This window comes from Mytilus trossulus, chromosome 14, assembly GCF_036588685.1.
Source record: "Mytilus trossulus isolate FHL-02 chromosome 14, PNRI_Mtr1.1.1.hap1, whole genome shotgun sequence".
NCBI classification, from domain to species: Eukaryota; Metazoa; Mollusca; class Bivalvia; order Mytilida; family Mytilidae; genus Mytilus; species Mytilus trossulus.
The window spans coordinates 48,872,484-48,891,709 of NC_086386.1; the positions used below are offsets into that span (position 1 = coordinate 48,872,484).

General features: G+C 32.0%; 2 protein-coding genes across 4 annotated transcripts in view; one reads left to right on the forward strand and one right to left on the reverse strand.

Moving 5' to 3' along the window:
* The window catches only part of LOC134697231 (beta-1,4-mannosyltransferase egh-like), a 33,187-nt gene extending 14,413 nt beyond the window's left edge, over positions 1-18,774 (reverse strand). For 2 of the 3 annotated variants that reach the window (XM_063559373.1, XM_063559374.1), the window contains exon 1: positions 18,651-18,774. The gene's annotated coding sequence lies outside the window, so the exon portion shown is untranslated. The remainder of the gene's footprint in view (positions 1-18,650) is intronic. The other variant, XM_063559375.1, reaches the window with a different exon arrangement.
* LOC134697832 (uncharacterized) lies at positions 4,060-10,737 on the forward strand. The gene is made up of 5 exons (XM_063560119.1): positions 4,060-4,217; positions 5,409-5,670; positions 7,247-7,569; positions 8,044-8,164; positions 10,657-10,737. Exons 1-5 carry the CDS (start codon positions 4,060-4,062, stop codon positions 10,735-10,737), a joined length of 945 nt encoding a protein of 314 aa, XP_063416189.1.
* Positions 18,775-19,226: the final 452 nt, after the last annotated feature.

Sequence of the window (19,226 nt, forward strand, 5' to 3'; positions counted from 1 at the left end):
CAAAGTCAATGAACCATGATTTGAAGATGCAAGTCCAAAATAACCCCCATGGAAACAACAACTGTCAATGACAATACCATTGCATACCCTATACAATTGAATTATAATAATGTGTTCTCTTAAAAGTGTCCTGAACACAAACTTTAACATGTATACTAATCAAAAGTTTCATAGACAATAGACAATGACAGAGAGAGTCCCGCCACATAGTTTCTATGGAAATGAGAATTATAAGGGTCAACTAGAACACACCCGTGACATAGCAGGTCCGTGACTGAATTTAAGTATATTATAACTATGCGCAAGCCTTACTTTAGTATTAGTATTGTCATCTGATAAAATCATGCCGATTATAAGATACACAGTTTTCTATGCTTTCAAATCTTTCTGTTTGAACCCATCGAATTGGAACTTATCAATTATTGGTCATGAAAAATACTAATTATTTGGAAAACAAAAGGTCCTGAAATGGAGTATTTTTTAATCAACAGCATTGTCCTATATTAGTTATAAATTAAGTTGAATTTTTTGATTCGCTGTTTTACGTCACTCATGCCCTCTAACAAATTGAAAACTGTACCTTAATAGTCCAGATTTTTAGTATTCGTACTGTTATCTTAGAAAGTCTTACTGATTATAATACTACAATAGGTAACAATTTGTCAATTTAGTAGTGTCAATCCTGTGATAATGACCCGTGTATATAGCATATTAATCCTGCATACACTGTTTGGTGGTGCCCCTGTCAGATGCGGAACGTACAGATAAGGTAATAAGTAACAGGTGATTATACTATTGGTATCGGTATCGGACTCCACCCGGAACTTCTTAATTATTGGCAATATTAATTACGTGGAAAACAAAAGGGCCTGGAGTGGTGTAATTTTTAATCTACACCTTTGTACTATATAAGTTGTATATAAAGTTGAATTCTTTGATTCGTGGTTTTCACGTGATGACGGCTGACAAATTGGACCTCGTAATTTTAGTATTATAGATGTTAATACAACAACATACCAGATATATCATTGACCTACCACTAGTGGTTCTCCTAAACTGAATTATAAACTACTAATTTTAACATGTAAAATGGCTAAATAATCTTTATGGAAGTAAGATGTGCCAACAGTGGAGGATCCAGGGGGGGGGGGGATTATCAAAGCATTCGAATGGGGACCTGTAGTTGGAACCCCCTTTTGTCCTGGGTTAGGAATCCCCCCCATATATATATACCAGCCAAATATTGTAATTGTCCTACCACTTAAAAGTGCTTCCCAGAATCCATTTTTCCAGTTTGAAAATTCAACCTGATATTCTGGCAGATTCTCTTTTGAAGATTTTGTTGTTAATTTGATAATGATCACCATGCATTAAATAAAGTCATGTGTTAGTTACCATATATAAATTGATTTTCCTATTACAGAATTACATTCCACCATATTCTCAAAGTAATTACCAATTAATCACAATAAAAATACAGAAGCATCTTTCTATTGGAAAATTACTGGTGGAGCTGTTTAAAAATTTTTGTCTCCCATTTTAATTTTTTATTTCAACTGTAACCTAATTTATCATTCAAATTTCACTCAATTAAAACTTTTCACATGTATGTTCTATATATAGGCAAATTTTCAACAAATCTATGTTATTTTTCCTGTAATTAAATGTGACAACTTTTATAGAGCCTAGAATAATATGATAGAGATGGTGGTTGAAACTCATTGGAAATTTACAGATTAAAGCTGAGTTATCTCCCATTAATCATTTGTTTTCTTCATGCAACAGGTAACATAATTATGAGGGTCTATTCATTTTATATTCAATGACAATATTTGATTCCATCTTTTTTACTTTATATTATGATATATTATAGGGTTATTGCATGAATATTGGGGAATATTGTCCTGAGTAGAATTTTATATTGCACGAGCTTGCTTGGTTACTTTCTGTGGGAAATATTATATTGCTATACAATAATATGATTTATTATATACTTAGAAGTAAATACAGATAAATTGTATATGTAATACAATCAATGGCAAGCGTGCTGTATCAGCCACCCGTGATGATATCGATATCAGCACGGTTGCAAAAGCTTTATCACACCTTTAATATGTATGACGTCACGTCATCGATTGCAGTCACTGTTGCAAAGGCTTCCATCAAAACCTAATCTGTATGACGTAAAGTCAAACCTATGTCATTTCAAACCTCCTTATCTGTATGACGTCATGTCACATAAAAAACTTTTATTTGAGGTATATGTATATAATAAAGTGTATATGATATGGCTTTTTCAATATCACACACCGTATCAACCCTTAGCAGAGCTCTTAGGATTAGGCCTAAATTAAAATATTGTTTGTTTGCCCTTTTCCGACCCTATGTTTTGAAACAGGGTAGGTAGGTAGGTAAAATATTTTATTTTTTTCCCCAAAAAAATAACTTGGCTCGGTATATTATTTGTCATGGGTAGGCAGTAGGTAAAATATTTTATTTTATAGATACAAAATCTGCATAATGTCATTTTTTGTCCGTTTTGTTTTTGCAAATAAGTTTTCCGCTGGGACTATTAGTTTTGAAAAAAAAATATATAAGAGATAAATTTGTACTGGTAAAATAATGTCCGGGCAGACATATATTACTAGTAGAAAAAGTCCCTAGAGTGTTACAAATTTCGTGTGTGCCTTTTTTTCCAATAAAAATGCTATAAGACTTAAAACTCAATTGTCACGTATTTTGCATCACATTTATAAATGATCTGTATGGAAAACTTGGCGATTTTACTGCCAGATATTCTCCACTTTACAGGCTTTGTCACTTTTGGTTCATGTCAGATATAAATAATTTAGCGGCATCGTTAACATAATCATTCTGATATGCGGATTACAAAAGGCCATCCCTACATAAAATACAACGTCCGTTTACAAATTAGTTTGTACACACGTTAATACTTTTGTATCAAACGAACTTTTTTGTAAATGAACCCTGCTCTTTAAGTTTAAAGGTACAGAGTAACGTACTTCATATCATGATTTCAGAAAGCGTTCAACATCGATTTCAAACAGATGCTTTGAAACTTCAAATGCAAGTGTTCATGTCAAACGCTCAGGTGATACCAAACGGACTGGACCTTACACGTAAAGATAAAACCCGAGGATTCCGGTAAAAAAGTTTTGAGCGGGAAATACAAATATAAGATTTTTGGTAGGAACGAAAAAATAAAATAAAATAAAATCTTGCTGGTAAATACAAATAAAAGATTTTCAGGCGGAACGAATTGATAGGGTCGGTCGGTAAAGGGCAAACAAACAATATTTTAATTTAAGCCTTATATTGGTGTCTCGGGTTGATACGGATGCGATATTGAAAACGTCATATGATATTCTCTATTTATTAATTATCTTTTTGTTGAATGCTACATGATAAGTTTAATTTGTAAGTATCAATATTTATTTGTATTTTTATCTGAGATCATCTACTAGTATTAAACATCTTAAAGTAGAAATAAAAACATATTTATATATAAATATGGTACAAATTTATATGTATTTCTTATTACTTTAAAATTAATATAATGGGACACATTTAAGATCTCAATTTAATTAGTTCTAGAAATCTTTTATTTTATATTCAAATTATACAACATGTACAATGTGTACAAATGTACTAGTGCAAGGATGATTTAAAACAGGTATGTAAATTGTAATTTACAATATAAGAACATGTACACTCATTATACCAGACCCCCTGCCAGCTCACACTGTCATGTTTAGATTTCTGACTTTCCTGGTTTACTATCTCAAATGTTTTATGACTTCTTTCCTGTTCTGATTGTTTGAAGTCAAATGGTGTTAAATACAACACATATATTAAAACAGACATCTGCATATTTTGTGTTAGGCTCCCTGTAGTTTTTCATTCAAATTTGGGATGTTAAAACTGCCTACAGGTCCATTGTATATTTAAGAAATGTTCACCATATAGTTCCCTGAAGGCAAGAATCTAGTTAATATCAGTGGTCAAGAAACAGCTCAAGTAGTTCAGAAATTCTCCTCAATGGATAACATCAGAGAAATCAATGGAGGGTTGTATGTCAAGATGGGAAAGACCTGGCAATTCAAGTCTAACTTTGTGTTGGAGGTTCTGCATCAAGTTTCAAATAAACGGGAGGCTGTGTATATAGTTAAAGTGACAAGAAGCGATGGAGTTAGTGGGTAAGGACTTTTTTCTATGTCTTCTTTTTGAACTCCTTTCATGTATGTCAGCTTTTTCTGTCAATTTGAGAGATTCAAAAGAGGTCTCTACACTAATTCAGTGACAAATGTATGACATAAAAAAATATAAACATACTTTAGGTAAAGAAAATATACATATATATAATTACTTGTTTCCTACATGTACCTCCTGGCATAAAGTGAGAAAACTTTAGGTCAGGATTATATATACAATAATTTTTTTCTGATGGATATTTTCATTTTCATACAGGCATTGACAGGTGTTCCTGTTTGAATGGTTTAACACTAATGTCATGTTTGGGCCCTTCAAAGCTTGCTATTCATGCCATTCAATGTTAGCCAAGGCTCTGTGTTGAAGACCATACCAGTTACCTATAATGGTTTACTTTTATATATTGTGACTTGGATGGAGAGTTGTCTCATTGGCACTCATACCACATCTTCTTATATCTATTGTGTTAGAGCAGGCATGAAAATTAAGGATAAGCAGGGAACACAACTATTGTTAGGGGGACCTTAAGATAAATGTAGGAAAGAAAGTGAATTACAAAAGGAAATCACATTTCAATTTTGAATTGCATTTTTATTTTATTTTTAACAAAATACTTAGTTAAGAATAATTTTGAAATTTCTGTAACTTTTGCATTGAACCTTTCTGGAAAAAAATCTTAATGTAAAGAAATAGAAGCTGTCAAATTGTTTTTTCCTAGTAATAATTATTCATAATGTAATTTTCATAACTTTTGGTAATTTTAAAGGATAGTAAAAGCATTGATTATGCACTCATTTTAAGCAAAGATGTTATGTAGATTTTTGCTTCAGACAAAAGGTGTTTCCGTCAATGCATTAATTCATATAAATTTACCATAAAAGAAGCATTATAAACAAGGAAAAAGGGGGGGGTCGAATTTATGGGAGGACAGGGAACCAACCACCTAATAATTTAAAGCCTTTATTAGGTGTTAGGTTCCCTGTCCTCTCATAGTTTAAGCGTAACATGTAAGATTGATGTATGGACATTTTAATCATTCCATATGTTTTTTTCAAAGGTTACACCCCATCCCCCACCTTTTCCCTCCTTCTTTTTCAAATCCTGGATCTGCACTTTGACTTTGTACATATATATATATATTCCTGAATAAATGTTTATAAATTTAATTTTCTTTTCAGAGAGGCCTCCTTCAAATCAAGTGACTTGAACACTTCAAAAAAGTTTCATGTGTCAATTAGCAGCTCATTTAAACATGGAGGCCTGATGTGCTTCTTATCACGACGACACCTTGTGCCTCTTATGGGAAAATTGGCAAGACAGGCTAGACCACAGGAGGTAAATTATAGAAAGCAGTTGGTATTAACTCCTGGTCTGCAGGACGATGGAGTCCATGTGGTTTTTAATCCAGATCAGATCATTGACATCATCACAGCAACTATGGTATGTAATTTGCTGTCTAAGAATCTAATGCATTATGGGTAATATTTTCTAAAAGTGTACAACAAAATATTATGATTTGTTATACATGTTATAAGGGTACTTAACAATGGAAATTCATCCAATGACTTATTGTTACTATCATTTTGGTGTACAAAAAATGAAAATGAAAGGTCTTTATATTCTAAAGAGGCAAATAAATAAAAGTATTGCTCTAAGAGACATTAAGACATGTAAGAAGATTAAAGCACATTTCAGTCAGTATGTAGCTAATGGTAATATCTTTGGTTAGCTTACTTGTTAGCTGAACCGTGAAGTCATTGTTGGGTAAGGTAAACTTCCCTCCTTTAATAGTAGACTAGCCCAACAGATAAAAAATCTATCTCTCTGTAGGACTAATCTACTTTAAAAGGAGGGAAGTTTACCTTGCCTAACAATGACTTCACGGTTCAGCTTACAAGCAAGCTAACCAAAGATATTACCATTAGCAACATACTGACTGAAATCTGCTGTAACACAATTTTGGACTAATTTTGGATGTTTCATGGTTTTTTTCAGACTCTGAGATTTTCCATTTTAAATGAATCATAATTGAATAATCATACAACTGCTAGTAAACATCTTGATTTCTTTTCCTAGCAATATTTTTTTCTGTGAAAAAATATTATAAATAATTATCTTCATGTAAAACTAGAGGCTCTAAAGAGCCTGTGTCGCTCTCCTTGGTCTATGTGAATATTAAACAAAGGAAGCAGATGGATTCATGACAAAATTGTGTTTTGGTGATGGTGATGTGTTTGTAAATCTTACTTTACTAAACAGTCTTGCTGCTTACAATTATCTCTATCTATAATGAACTTGGCCCAGTAGTTTCAGTGGAAAATTGTTAAAAATTGACTATAAAGGACAATAACTCCTTAGGGGGTCAATTGACCATTTCAGTCATGTTAACTTATTTGTAAATCTTACTTTGCTGAACATTATTGCTGTTTACAGTTTATCTTTGTCTATAATAATATTAAAGATGATAACCAAAAACAGCAAAATTTCCTTAAAATTACCAATTCAAGGGCAGCAACCCAACAACAGGTTGTCAGATTCATCTGAAAATTATAGAGCAGATAGGTATTGATCATATAAACAATTTAACCCCATGTCAGATTTGCTCTAAATGCTTTGGTTTTTGAGTTATAAGCCAAAAACTGCATTTTACCCCTATGTTCTATTTTTAGCCGTGGCGGCCATCTTGGTTAGTTGACGGGGTCATGCCACACATTTTATAAACGAAATACCCTAATGATGATTGTGGCCAAGTTTGGTTTAATTTGGCCCAGTAGTTTCAGAGGAGAAGATTTTTGTAAAAGCTAACGACGAAGACGGAAGCCAAGTGATGGGAAAAGCTCACTTGGCCCTTTGGGCCAGGTGAGCTAAAAAAGTACATCATGAAATATTATTAAACTATCTTTTCCTCTATTAATGTCTATGTAAGAAAGGCTTGTGAACTGTAAACTAATTTTGTTGTTGCTGTAAATGTAATCTCTTTGGTGAATAACAGTTGTATGATTTCAATTTCATTCAGGTTAATCCAGATAGATGTGTCTATGTATGGCCGGACCAGAATGGAGCAGACATAGCATTGCAACATAGAATCAATACTCCCCCAGATATACAAATGCTTAAACAATTTCTGACAACATCATCAACCATCTTCGACAGCAACTTTGGACCCGCCATTTTAGCTTGGAGCAGCATGTATGCAATGACACTGTATAAGAAGTTCTTGAAGGAGATCGGCCGTTTCAACCTGCCAGTTCTCCATGGTTTACCAGGGGTTGGCAAAACTCTAATTGCACAGTGTGGGGCCTGGTTAGTTGGATGTACCAACTTGCACTTCATGGGAAGGTAAAGGAAATAGAATTAAATATTAAATAGAGTAATAGTATTTCTTTACAAACTTTGAAAATAATGACAAAAATATGCTAGAATATATGCAAGTACTTGAAAAGGAAGTTTTAAGAATCCATAAATCTTAACCTGCATTGTTCACATGAAAACTGGTAACAAATTTCTAGAGTTCTCTGGAAATGCAACATAAATTCTTGAAACTGACAGCTGATTGATAGACATACATTTGTATATATACATGTAGCCAAACAGAGGTAAAATAGTACATGTATACCCTGTAACCAGTCTTTCAGAGTTTTGGTATAACAAATGAACATTGTCAGCTTCTCTGTATAATTAGGGGATCAAAGGGCGTAGGTGGGGGTGGGTTTTTTAAAACAATCACCAATTAATCAATCTTGTGTATAATCATGATAATATATCATGTATATTGAAGTAAGAATTAAACATGGTACATTTTGTAATTCACAGGTACACCTATGCCTTTTTAACAGACTACATGGCAGGCAGTAGTCTCCCCTTTGTTTGGGACCATACAACAAAGAGTAAAGAGGTTGCTAGGATAGCTAATGATGTGGCAAATGGGCATTCGGTAAGTCAAATTATCATAGATAAAATAATAATATAAAATAAGGAGATGTGTTATGATTGCCAATGTGACATCTATTCAATGAAGGGGATAAAAGCAAGCATATACTCAGAATTTATTTATTTTCATTGGTACATGTACCATATTCCAGGACTTACAAGAATACATTTTCAGCTTGTTATATATTTACATTTATTGCTATTTTAAGAGATTTTCTTTTGATCTTACCAACTTATAATTTCCTTTCACAGCACAGTAGAGTGATATGAAAAATTATTGCTAGAAACTAAGGGCTCACGTAAAAAAATGATAAACAGATTATCATTGGGTATCTTAACTTGATTGCTTTTCTCACTTTCACCATTAACGGATCAAGTGAGAAAATCAATCTCGTTGAGATGATGATTGATCAACAATAATCTATGTAACATAAAATGTATATGACTTTGTACAGCAATTTTGGAACATATAAGAAAGATTGATATATTTTATATTTAAGAAATTGTACAAATCTTGTTTTATCCTTCAATTTACAAACTGCACTTGCATACCCATAGCCAGGGGGCGGATGACCCCCCCCCCCCCCCCCCCCCCCTCCCCTTGAAAACAAATAAGCACTGTTAAAGTCAATGTTCTGTTCGAATTGGGACTGTTAAAGTCTTGTTTGTGAGTCCAAAGAACTCCCCTAACCCCCCCTTTGGAAATTCCTGGCTATGGGCCTGACTTGAAGCTTTAGATTACATGCAGACTACGAAGAGGAATCTTACATGAACTGTGAGGCAATAAGAAATAACCACATTACTGCTTGCTCAACCGAAGCAGGGTGAAAGGACAATTTATATGTACAAATACAATTAAATGAAGCAAAATAAATATTTGTGTAAAAGTTGGCTGATAGCAGTGTAAATATATGTACTATTTCTAATATTTATGGTGATTATTATACAACCCTATAATATCATGTATACATGCCGTTTGAATGTGAAATTGTTTTCCAAAGTCATTTATCTCAATGGAAAACATAAAGACTTGATAATTTGCTATTTGCTGCTTCACTTAGCACACAACGTTCCTGAATAAGTCTTCTTGGAATCAAAATAATCTGTCCAAGTAGGAGGAAATTTCTTAGTGAGATATTGTACTTACCGATGAGGTATATCATTAAACATCTGGCTCATGGGGTTATTTAGTACAAAGTCAGGGTTTACATTCATATTATACATTATTCTTGTTAATATGTCCTTGTTCTGACATTCATGTATTTATTAATTGTCATTGAAAATTAAACAACAATCCATTTCCTGACATCACCATGATCATCATAATCCAAAGGTTTCAATACCTTTAATTAATAGGGGAGTCATTAAGGCAGCAACCATTTGATTTTCTGGGGGGGGGGCTATGGTTTTTTTTTCTGGACAATTTTTTTTTTCCGCCTGTGGCGAAAAACAATTTATTTTTTTCGCGACAAGTCGAAAACAATTTTTTTCTTTCAATTTTAGCATTACATATAGTGGCAGCTGAGGGTGAAACAAACATTTTTTTTTCTCTCAGAATCAAAAACAAATTATTTTTTTCTCCAAAAACTGGAAACAAACTTTTTTTCCCAAAAAAAACCATAGCCCCCCCCCCCCCCCCCAGAAAATCAAATGGTTGCTGCCTAACTAATAGTTCACTAGTTATTATATTAAAAAGACCTACTATGACACAAAATTATACATGTAATACAAAAGGAAGAAAAATTATTATTTAGACTGGTACGATAAACCAGGTTACAAGAGCTCAATTATTTGTTTATATGTTACCGGCAAGTTTACTCAGAATAGAATCCTAAACGGCTTCTGATTGGTTGATACAGGATTGGAATTACATTTAATCTAAAGCTTTAATCTAATTAGCATGATTAGGTTTAAAAATTGTGGGAAATCATATTAACATTTTACGAAGTATAGAAAATATCTTCCATTTCTGCATGTTGGAGCCATTAAAAATATGCCCTTTTCATAAGACAAAAAAAATAGACGATCTTTTTCAACTGCATTTTAAGTCAATTTGAGCTGCATGAACCTATACTTTTGGTTGTAATGCAACACTGGCATTTCTAGTAACAGGAACTGCTATATGTATTTCCCTACTTTGTGTGTAGTCTTCGAGAAAAAAAATACGGAACACTAGTAGTCCCCTATGGAAAATGCATTACGAATAATTGCGCTCTTGTAACCACCATCATCATAAACCTGGATTTATTTATTTTTGTAGATACCAATTTTCGTGAATTGAGGAAAATTTGTGTTTCATTATTTCCAAGGTTACACATTATCCGCCAAAATTGGTATCCAACAAATAATAATGAATCCACAGAATTCATTTTAACTTTCATATTTCTGGCATTAGGGAAGATCGAAGCATAATTAGTTGTTATAATTTAAGGTTTTTTTTAAAAGGAGAATTAAAAGTGCTATATATATTCATAATATGTTTACCCTTTGTTTCAGTTTGGTACAGGATCTGTTAAAAAACTTTTGACTGGTTGCCTGGTTACAGCAAACTTTGATGTTTCAAAACTTAGCAAGTAAGAACAATCATATCATTGCCCCACCCCCACACCATTGATCAAATGCTACTTAATTGCATGACCTTTAAAATTTTTACTATTTGCTTAACAACAAAAAATCAGACACATTTTCATTAAATCACCAAAATTTAAGAAAAGTAATTTAAAAAAGTATTAATATTAGCATTTCCAGGATATCAGATACCTTTAAAATAAGATACTCTCAAAATTATGTGAGAACTGTTTTTAAATGTAAATGTTAAAAAATTCAAACATTTGAAAGTAAATTTCTGGATGCACTTAGTGAAAACACAATCGAATATTAGTAAATTATACCAATATATATACCAACCTAATATGACCGTATCATTGATATTTGCCTCATACTAATATTACTTATATATACTTATCAACATGATCAATGTTTATATTCAGATCTTTTAAGCAACTGGTAGTATTTCCATTGGACACACTAAACAGAGAAAAACAAACTGGTGAAGGAATACTTGTACAGGATTTAGCCCATACAGCATCCTCTGCTTTACCTGATGTCATGTCTGCACTGAACAGTATCAAACGTGAGGACATTGAACAAGAAGTGGCTAGACTTCCTGATATTAATGGAGACAACAGGGTACATGTAGGCATAGCTGTTCCTATACTGGTTGCCAGAATTGTAAGTTATTTGAAAAAAAGTCAAAATCATCATTATTGAACTTGACCTTCATTTTGTTGTCAGTAACAACATATTAAAATTTTAAAAGCTTTGGTTGAACGGTTCATGAGTAAATGCACGGACAACATTTGGTTGCCGCCCTCCCGCCGTACATCCCCAAATCAATAACCTACATTTTTGTCACAAAAATCCAGTTAAAAAATGAAGGATGCAAAGAGAGAAATAATCTGAAAGTAGCCAGATTAAAAAGTCTTTCTTATATATATGTCAATGACTAGAGGCTCATTAAGGAGTCATACATGTTAAACTACAGTTGAAAATGTATCTTTCCCCAAAATCAATGTCATATTTTGACATTGCAAAACAATATAATTTAACATATGAGCATTTTCTACATTGGTTAGAGGTATAGGGGGAGGGTTGAGATCTCACAAATATGTTTAACCCCGCTGCATTTTTGCGCCTATCCCAAGTCAGGAGCCTCTGGCCTTTGTTAGTCTTGTATTTTTTTTAATTTTAGTTTCTTGTGTACAATTTGGAAATTAGTATGGTGTTCTTTATCACTGGACTAGTAAATATTTGTTTAGGGGCCAGCTGAAGGACGCCTCCGGGTGCGGGAATTCCTCGCTACATTGAAGACCTGTTGGTGACCTTCTGCTGTTGTTTTTTCTATGGTCGGGTTGTCTCTTTGACACATTCCCCATTTCCATTCTCAATTTTATCTTCATTACCTCCACTATAGTATTTTAAAAGGTGGTACCCAACACTTTCACTCAAATTAATTTGCATTGTTTAATTTTCATAAAATTTTGTCAAAGTATTAACTTTCACACAAACAAAATTATAAAAAAAAAATAAAAAAATAACCAACCATTTTGTCAGAAAAATTACACTGATTATATAGCAATTTGACAACCACCAATTTTGATCATTGAGAAGCTTAATATTCCTTTTACAACACAATGTAATTAAAACGTTTAGCTGACTTTACAGAGTTATCTCCCTGTAGTGTTAGGTACCACCTTAAATGGTTTTTTATATTAAGTTTGGTACCACCTTAAATGTTTTTTTATATAAAGTTTTATTTATAGTGAACACAAAGAACAACTTTTACATAAAACAAAGTTTTGTTACAAATCAGATATGATCAAACTTACATTGAAATGGAGTTAATTCAGAAATATTACAAAATTTTTCATGAAAAAAATAATTTGATGTTAAAATTGACAGCACATTTTGCTGTAAAAAAACAAATTGCCCAGGTTTGTGTTATAAACATAATTATGGTTAAAATTATATGCATGTACCTTTTTTCTTCAAATTTTTATTTTTATTAGAATAGATATTTGTGCTAAGAAAACATATTTAAATGAGTATGTTCTGTCCCATATGGACTTCTGTTGTATTTTTTTTTAGGGAGAATGTTTTAAAAAATAAAAAGATTATAAACAAGAATATCATGAATATGAAAACTTGCAAAAAGGGCAACAAGATTGATTAATATTTGCTCAAATTTACCCTCTTAAAATTCATCATAAATAATTCTATTTTTAATTTACAGATGTTGGACTTATGTGGATGTAACCATTTCATGTCGGATGTTGATCGGTATGTACAGGAGAAGTTGATACCTTATTACAGAGATGTACTAACACAGAACCCCTAGGGGCTAGACCTTTCAGAACAAACATCTTGAAGATACTTTAAAGCGGTGTATGTTGTGCATCATGTACCATAATGACTGTTATTGAACAATGTTGAATATATATTTTACAAATTATCAATAGTGCTTAGATTTAGGAAAAAATAAATCTTTTTGTAATCTTTTAATATCAAGAAAATCAAGCTATGAGGTTTTTTTTATTTGTTTTTCACTTTATTCATGTACTTCATATCCATTTAACTTTTAAGGTTTGCAGAGTTATCTTTCTTTGGAACAAATAGGTTTCTCTGCAAAGTACACATATATATCTTTTGGAGGACTCGATTTTTTCAAGGTCAGTTTTTGTTTAGGAAAAATTGAGGTATTGATATTAAAATAAAGAGTGATAAGGCTTTGGAATTGGATAAAATGTTAAGAAAACTATAACAATATCATTAAAAATTATAAAACCAAAAAATAGAATGAAATTAAGAAAGGATAATCAAAAGTCATTAGTAAAAAAAAGATATATTTAAACAGAATAAGTGTTTCAAAGTAGAATCATGAAAAAATCAATATTAACCAATGTTTTTTTTTCATCTGGTAAGATTTACATACTTAGTAACTTTTATACTTATTCACCAGTTTAAAATAAAATCCCAAAGCCTCAATAATTTAACAATGAAGATAGTTATCAATCTATCAAAAAGCATGTTGTTCTCACCTTTAAACAAGGTAAAACCTCTGATCAAGAAAATCACACTTTAAATCGTGCTTAATTGATGTATGAGAAGATAGGAAATAAAAAAATCATGTCTGTATTCGTAAGCTGTATTATTTATTGGTATGGTTGTATAATATTGTATTACTGTAATATAAATAAATACCCATGAAATTCTCCCATATGAAACCTTGTTCTTACAAACGATGACATTATCATCATGCCTTGCTGTTAACATTGGAGTTAAATCATTATAAACAGCTTAGTGCGATAAATTTGTGATCATATTTTTAAAATATAATTCTTACACATGAAATTAAGAAAATTTCAATATGATGAACCGATCTATATGAAACCTTGTTCTAACAGACAATTAATAACATTATTGTTATATCTTGCTGTTAAAGCTGTAACAGTTATATCATTGTTGACAGCTTTGTGCAATAAATTTATGATAAAATTTTAAAAAGATAAAATATCATGAATATCAAATCATCCTTTTCTATTATCCTTTTGGACAAATCATTAAATTCAGGTAATCTGTCATGTCTGTAATCCCATTGAAGGTGATATTTGACACTATAAACATTAATTCTGAAAGTCAGCATAGCAGATGTTCAAAATAGTAATAATTCACATCTTATTTGCATGAGTTAAAACAAGCACTGTATACCTTAAGTCATAATCCATTGTTTCTCATTATGAATTTATACTTGACAACGAATAAATTCTACATTAAAAATTCTGTTGGGTTTTCTTTGCAATCTTTTTAAACATCATTTTGAAATATAAACAAACGTAATGTATACTGTAGGTGTTTGGACAGGTAACAGGTCAACCATGCATGATGTCATGGTGTTATAAATTGATCACAAGTACCACAATTTTCAAATTTGTTAATCTGCATATTTTTTTTTTCCTTTTCCTGTCATGCCTGCTTGTGTCATCATGTGTGTATCATTAATCACTTTGGTTTATAAACTTAAGTTTTAGAATCATTGAGGGCAGTTCAACTGGGCTTCAATACATGGCCATGATAAAGGTCATAAACACCTCTTAGGTCAGGACCTCCTGAGTGCACTCAGGACATAAAAATCAAAGTGCACTCAGGACATGAAATATATATTTTAGTGAGTGATGAAGGTATGTATTTGATAGAAAATTTAATTTTTCATCATATAATTTTTGTATCATAAGGCCAAAATTAAAAATATGTTTGTTTCCGATCCCCCCACCAGGGTAAAAAATAAGCCCCTGGTCAAAAAATTATTTTCCACAAAAAAATCGAAATTATTTTTTTCCTATAAATAATTAGTTTCCATTTTTGGAAAGTGCTTGAAAGCAGAAGGATTGATAATCTAAATAAATACACTAAAATTGAGCACAAACAACTGATAAGTGGCCTGGACTGGACAAGTCAAACCATTTATGTGACCATGCTATGAACATGAAAATCACATCCAGTTAAAAAAAAACAAAAAAACCTGCCTTCCTGGTCTGTTTACAAAGGGTTGACCCGGGGGAGGGGAAACAGACAATTCTTTTAAATGTGGCCTAAAATCAATTTAATATTTAAGAAGTAATTGAGGTTTTCATCGGCACATGCTGTTTTTATGAAATATGTCAGGCATGACCGAGGATTATATTGAATAACAATTATCATGTTGATTAGGTCGTTTGATCTTTAATAGTTAGAAGTGATTAGTGCTGGTACTATAAACCTCAGGCCAAAAAAAAATATATGTCTGTTTCCTGTTTCCGACCGACCCTGACTCAAACCCCCCGACCCTAGATCTTTTTATTCAAATCCGGAAAAAAAATCGTTTCCGGTCCGATCCAGATCAGTATTTTACTATGCCCAAACAAAAAATGGCTGCTCCCAGCACAAATGTGCCACAATTAGCGAGTTTAAAAATGACAGCACTTGGATGATTATTCAATTAAAGCTTCTTTAAAGGGATTAAATCATTTTGGGGTACAGGACCCTAACCAAACATGACATATAACCGACTGCAAATCTGACAGGAAGTGCAAAAAAAAAAAAAAAAAAAAAAAAAAAAAAAGAAATCCCGACCTACCGACCCTGATTTTTTGGCCTTGGAAGCAGGAAACAGACATATATTTTTTTTTGGCCTCATACAAGTAAGCTAGGCAAACAAACAAAACCAAGATGTCTTTTGAAAAATAAAGAACAATGAAGATAGTTGCCCATTGATGTATTATCTATACCAACCCAACATTTGGTACTCTTCAGCATATCTCTACGGCAAAGTTCCAAAGCAGACCTACATACCTGCTAACTTTTCAAAATGCCCATGGGGGTTTTGCGTGCAAGATGGCTGCCATAGTCCATAAAATAAAATAACAAAAAGTCTCCTTTATTGAACATAAACACAGTTTAAGATTGTTTTCATTGTAATCAGAATGTAATCATAAAGTAATCAGGATTACAGGGTATTTTGAAAAGTAATTGTTTAAATTAAATTACATGTAATCAGATTTTTGGCTGATTAATGATTACAATGATTACTTGAAAAATTGAAATCAATTACAGCTGATTAACGATTTCAATTACAATTACCCCAACTCTGGTATATACATGTAAAGTATTTTCATCAAATCAAATACAAGCTGGTCTACATGTAGCTGTACACTATACCTAGATTATAACTTGGGTCAGATTGGTAAATAATCATGTGTTACTCATGAAATTTTTTATTTTTTTTCAATATTTCTGATTTCCTCGAGGTACATGTGTATTAATATAGTTTTTACTATCAAGTTATCAACCACTCTTTTCAGAAGAAATTGTAACGATAGCAATTTTATTTGCATGTGCTGTACATAATATAATGTGTTTACAAATTTTTTAATTAGGCATTAAGGGCATATATATACTCAATTCGGAGGTGCTCCTACTTGAAGGAGGCTAATACACAGAAGAAGAAGCAATAATTTTAAAAAGCTAATATCCTCGAGTATTGTATTTTCAATCTACTAACATATTTTTCCGAAATTCCCTGTTATATGTACATGTTTGAACATAGACATACCTAATATTTTGAGAGTCACTAGTACAAAATGTATACTTGTGCATAAAATAATTGTATCAAAATATATTTCGATCTTTAATTTATTTTTTCATTAGAGTTCATTAGATCGATGGCACCTCTGTTGACAAAAACAAGAGTCTTGTGTTTTCGACCTATCTAAAAAAACGGGTCAAAAGTCGGAAACGACATGTCGTACATATTCGGAATTGGTTTTAAATTTGATACCAAAGTTTATATCAAAGTGTTAGAGGCCATCAAACATATGACTTAAAGAATTAAATGGTTAAATATACAACTATAAGATATAAAACATTATTTTGATGTCTTTTTTGGACAAGTTGTACACATTTCAGAATGAGGCACTTTGGAAGACTTGTATGGTCTTGTATACATTCATGTTTTTGTTAAATACTTTGGTTAATCCATTGTGAAGTGAGGTTGGTGAGTATTGTCTATAATTTCCACTAACACTGTTTTTTCTGTAAATAAAATTTAACTGATATTTTATTTTTTCTGTATAAAAAAGCTGTAAGGAGCATGCGTATTTCCGTATTCAAATTAACTTTAAGTATTACAACTAACCACCTGACAGTCATGTTGTCACAGAATAGAAGTTCCTTCATAATATAAGTTCCAAATGGTAAAACTATTCTGGAATATTATTTCCACAGGAAGAAATAATACAATAAACGATCCTAACGGAATAAATAGTATAGAATATTTGTTCCAACAGGTACAGGTATTATGACATTGTTTATAATAAATTTTCAACTGGAACTTCTGCTAGGTGGAACAAATACACGTTGACAATGTGACTTAATGACCTTGAAGTTAACTTTGCATGCAAAAAGACCTCTGCCATAAGTATAGAAAATTCGTATATTTTAGACTGATTCTTTTGGAAGGTAAAACTAGTATTAGTGAAAAGGGTACAAACATGTGATATCAAATAAAAAAACGTAAATACTCTATATAATAACTTTATTTGAAAAATGTTCATCCCACGTGGTATCATTTGCTATTGTTACTAAGTATAGCAGCCGAATATGACGTCATGCGGGCATGCGCAACATACGAGAAGTGAAAGTAGAATTAGGTCGAAAACGTCAGACGGTCGAAAACACAATACGAGGCGATATATGCAAAATCTATCTTTACTGGAGCATTTAATTTTTATAGCTTTTAATGGGGGCACTAGTACACAACAGCCTAAAACTTGACATTTAAAATACAAACCAATTGATCACAGCTTGTTTTATCTATTCATTAAATACTCTACTTTTCATATCATCACACCAGATAACAATATAAAAGATCAGTGAGTCAGTCCTTTACTTTACTTTAGTCTGTACTGTTCCTCCTATATCAGACGACCCACTTTTCAGTGTGAATATCATACGTATATATATTATCAGTTAATCCAATGCACTAGTATTGATTGTTTATACACATTAACCACCACCTCTATTTACACACGAGAATGAATACATCCCATGAATATATACATTACCGAAACTGGAGCGCAACTACCGAAACTAAGTAATGAATTAATTAATTCTAAACTGTGGCAAACATACGTGTAGTAATTTTCTGCTGTAGGTCTAGATTAACAGAGAAATGAAGTGATCAACTCGTAAATCTTTATTTAAATTTAGTCTGTCGTACCCCATATATCCGCAGGCATGTGTTTCTATCAATTGGGAGTCCTGCCGCTGCCGGCGAGGGCACCAACCTGAACCTGTCAAAGTTAGACCCACGTGTTTTGTTAATTCAGCGCTTCCTCCTTGCAAACTTTTATCAAGGACCAGTTGAGTGTAAAATATTCATAACATAATTTTATTACCTGTCACTATATAGCAATAACATATTTCATAATTCTTCTTCTCTTGCTTTTTTCTTTTTTCCCCAAATTTTCCCAGACGGAAATGGAGTTGTTTTTCTAATTTACAAATCGTACACGATGTGGATGTTCGGAAACAGATATATCTGTGAACCACTTTTAAATCTAAGTAAAGTAGATGCAAAATTACCTTTAGTTAATTAAAATTAGTGTTTAAAAAGAGACTCTGGATATCACATGTTCGTGATTTATTATTTAGTCTAGGTATGAATTATGTATGGAATGATCAAGAGAACACTAATGTTGCATTTGAATTTATAAAATGTCGTATAAATGATCACTAGCTACAGTACTACCAGAACTGGTTTACTACTTTGAACGGTTGTGAAAAATTGTGTTTATATAGAAAATTGAAAAATGAGTTTTGTTTAGAAGATTACTTAAAGTATGATTTTAATAGTAATATACTGACGGCTAGACTGCGTAGTGGAACATTGAAACAAAATATTGAAGTTGGTCGTTTCAAGTGACAATATTGTAAGAGAAAATTGTATTGTATTGAAAACGAGTATCATTTTG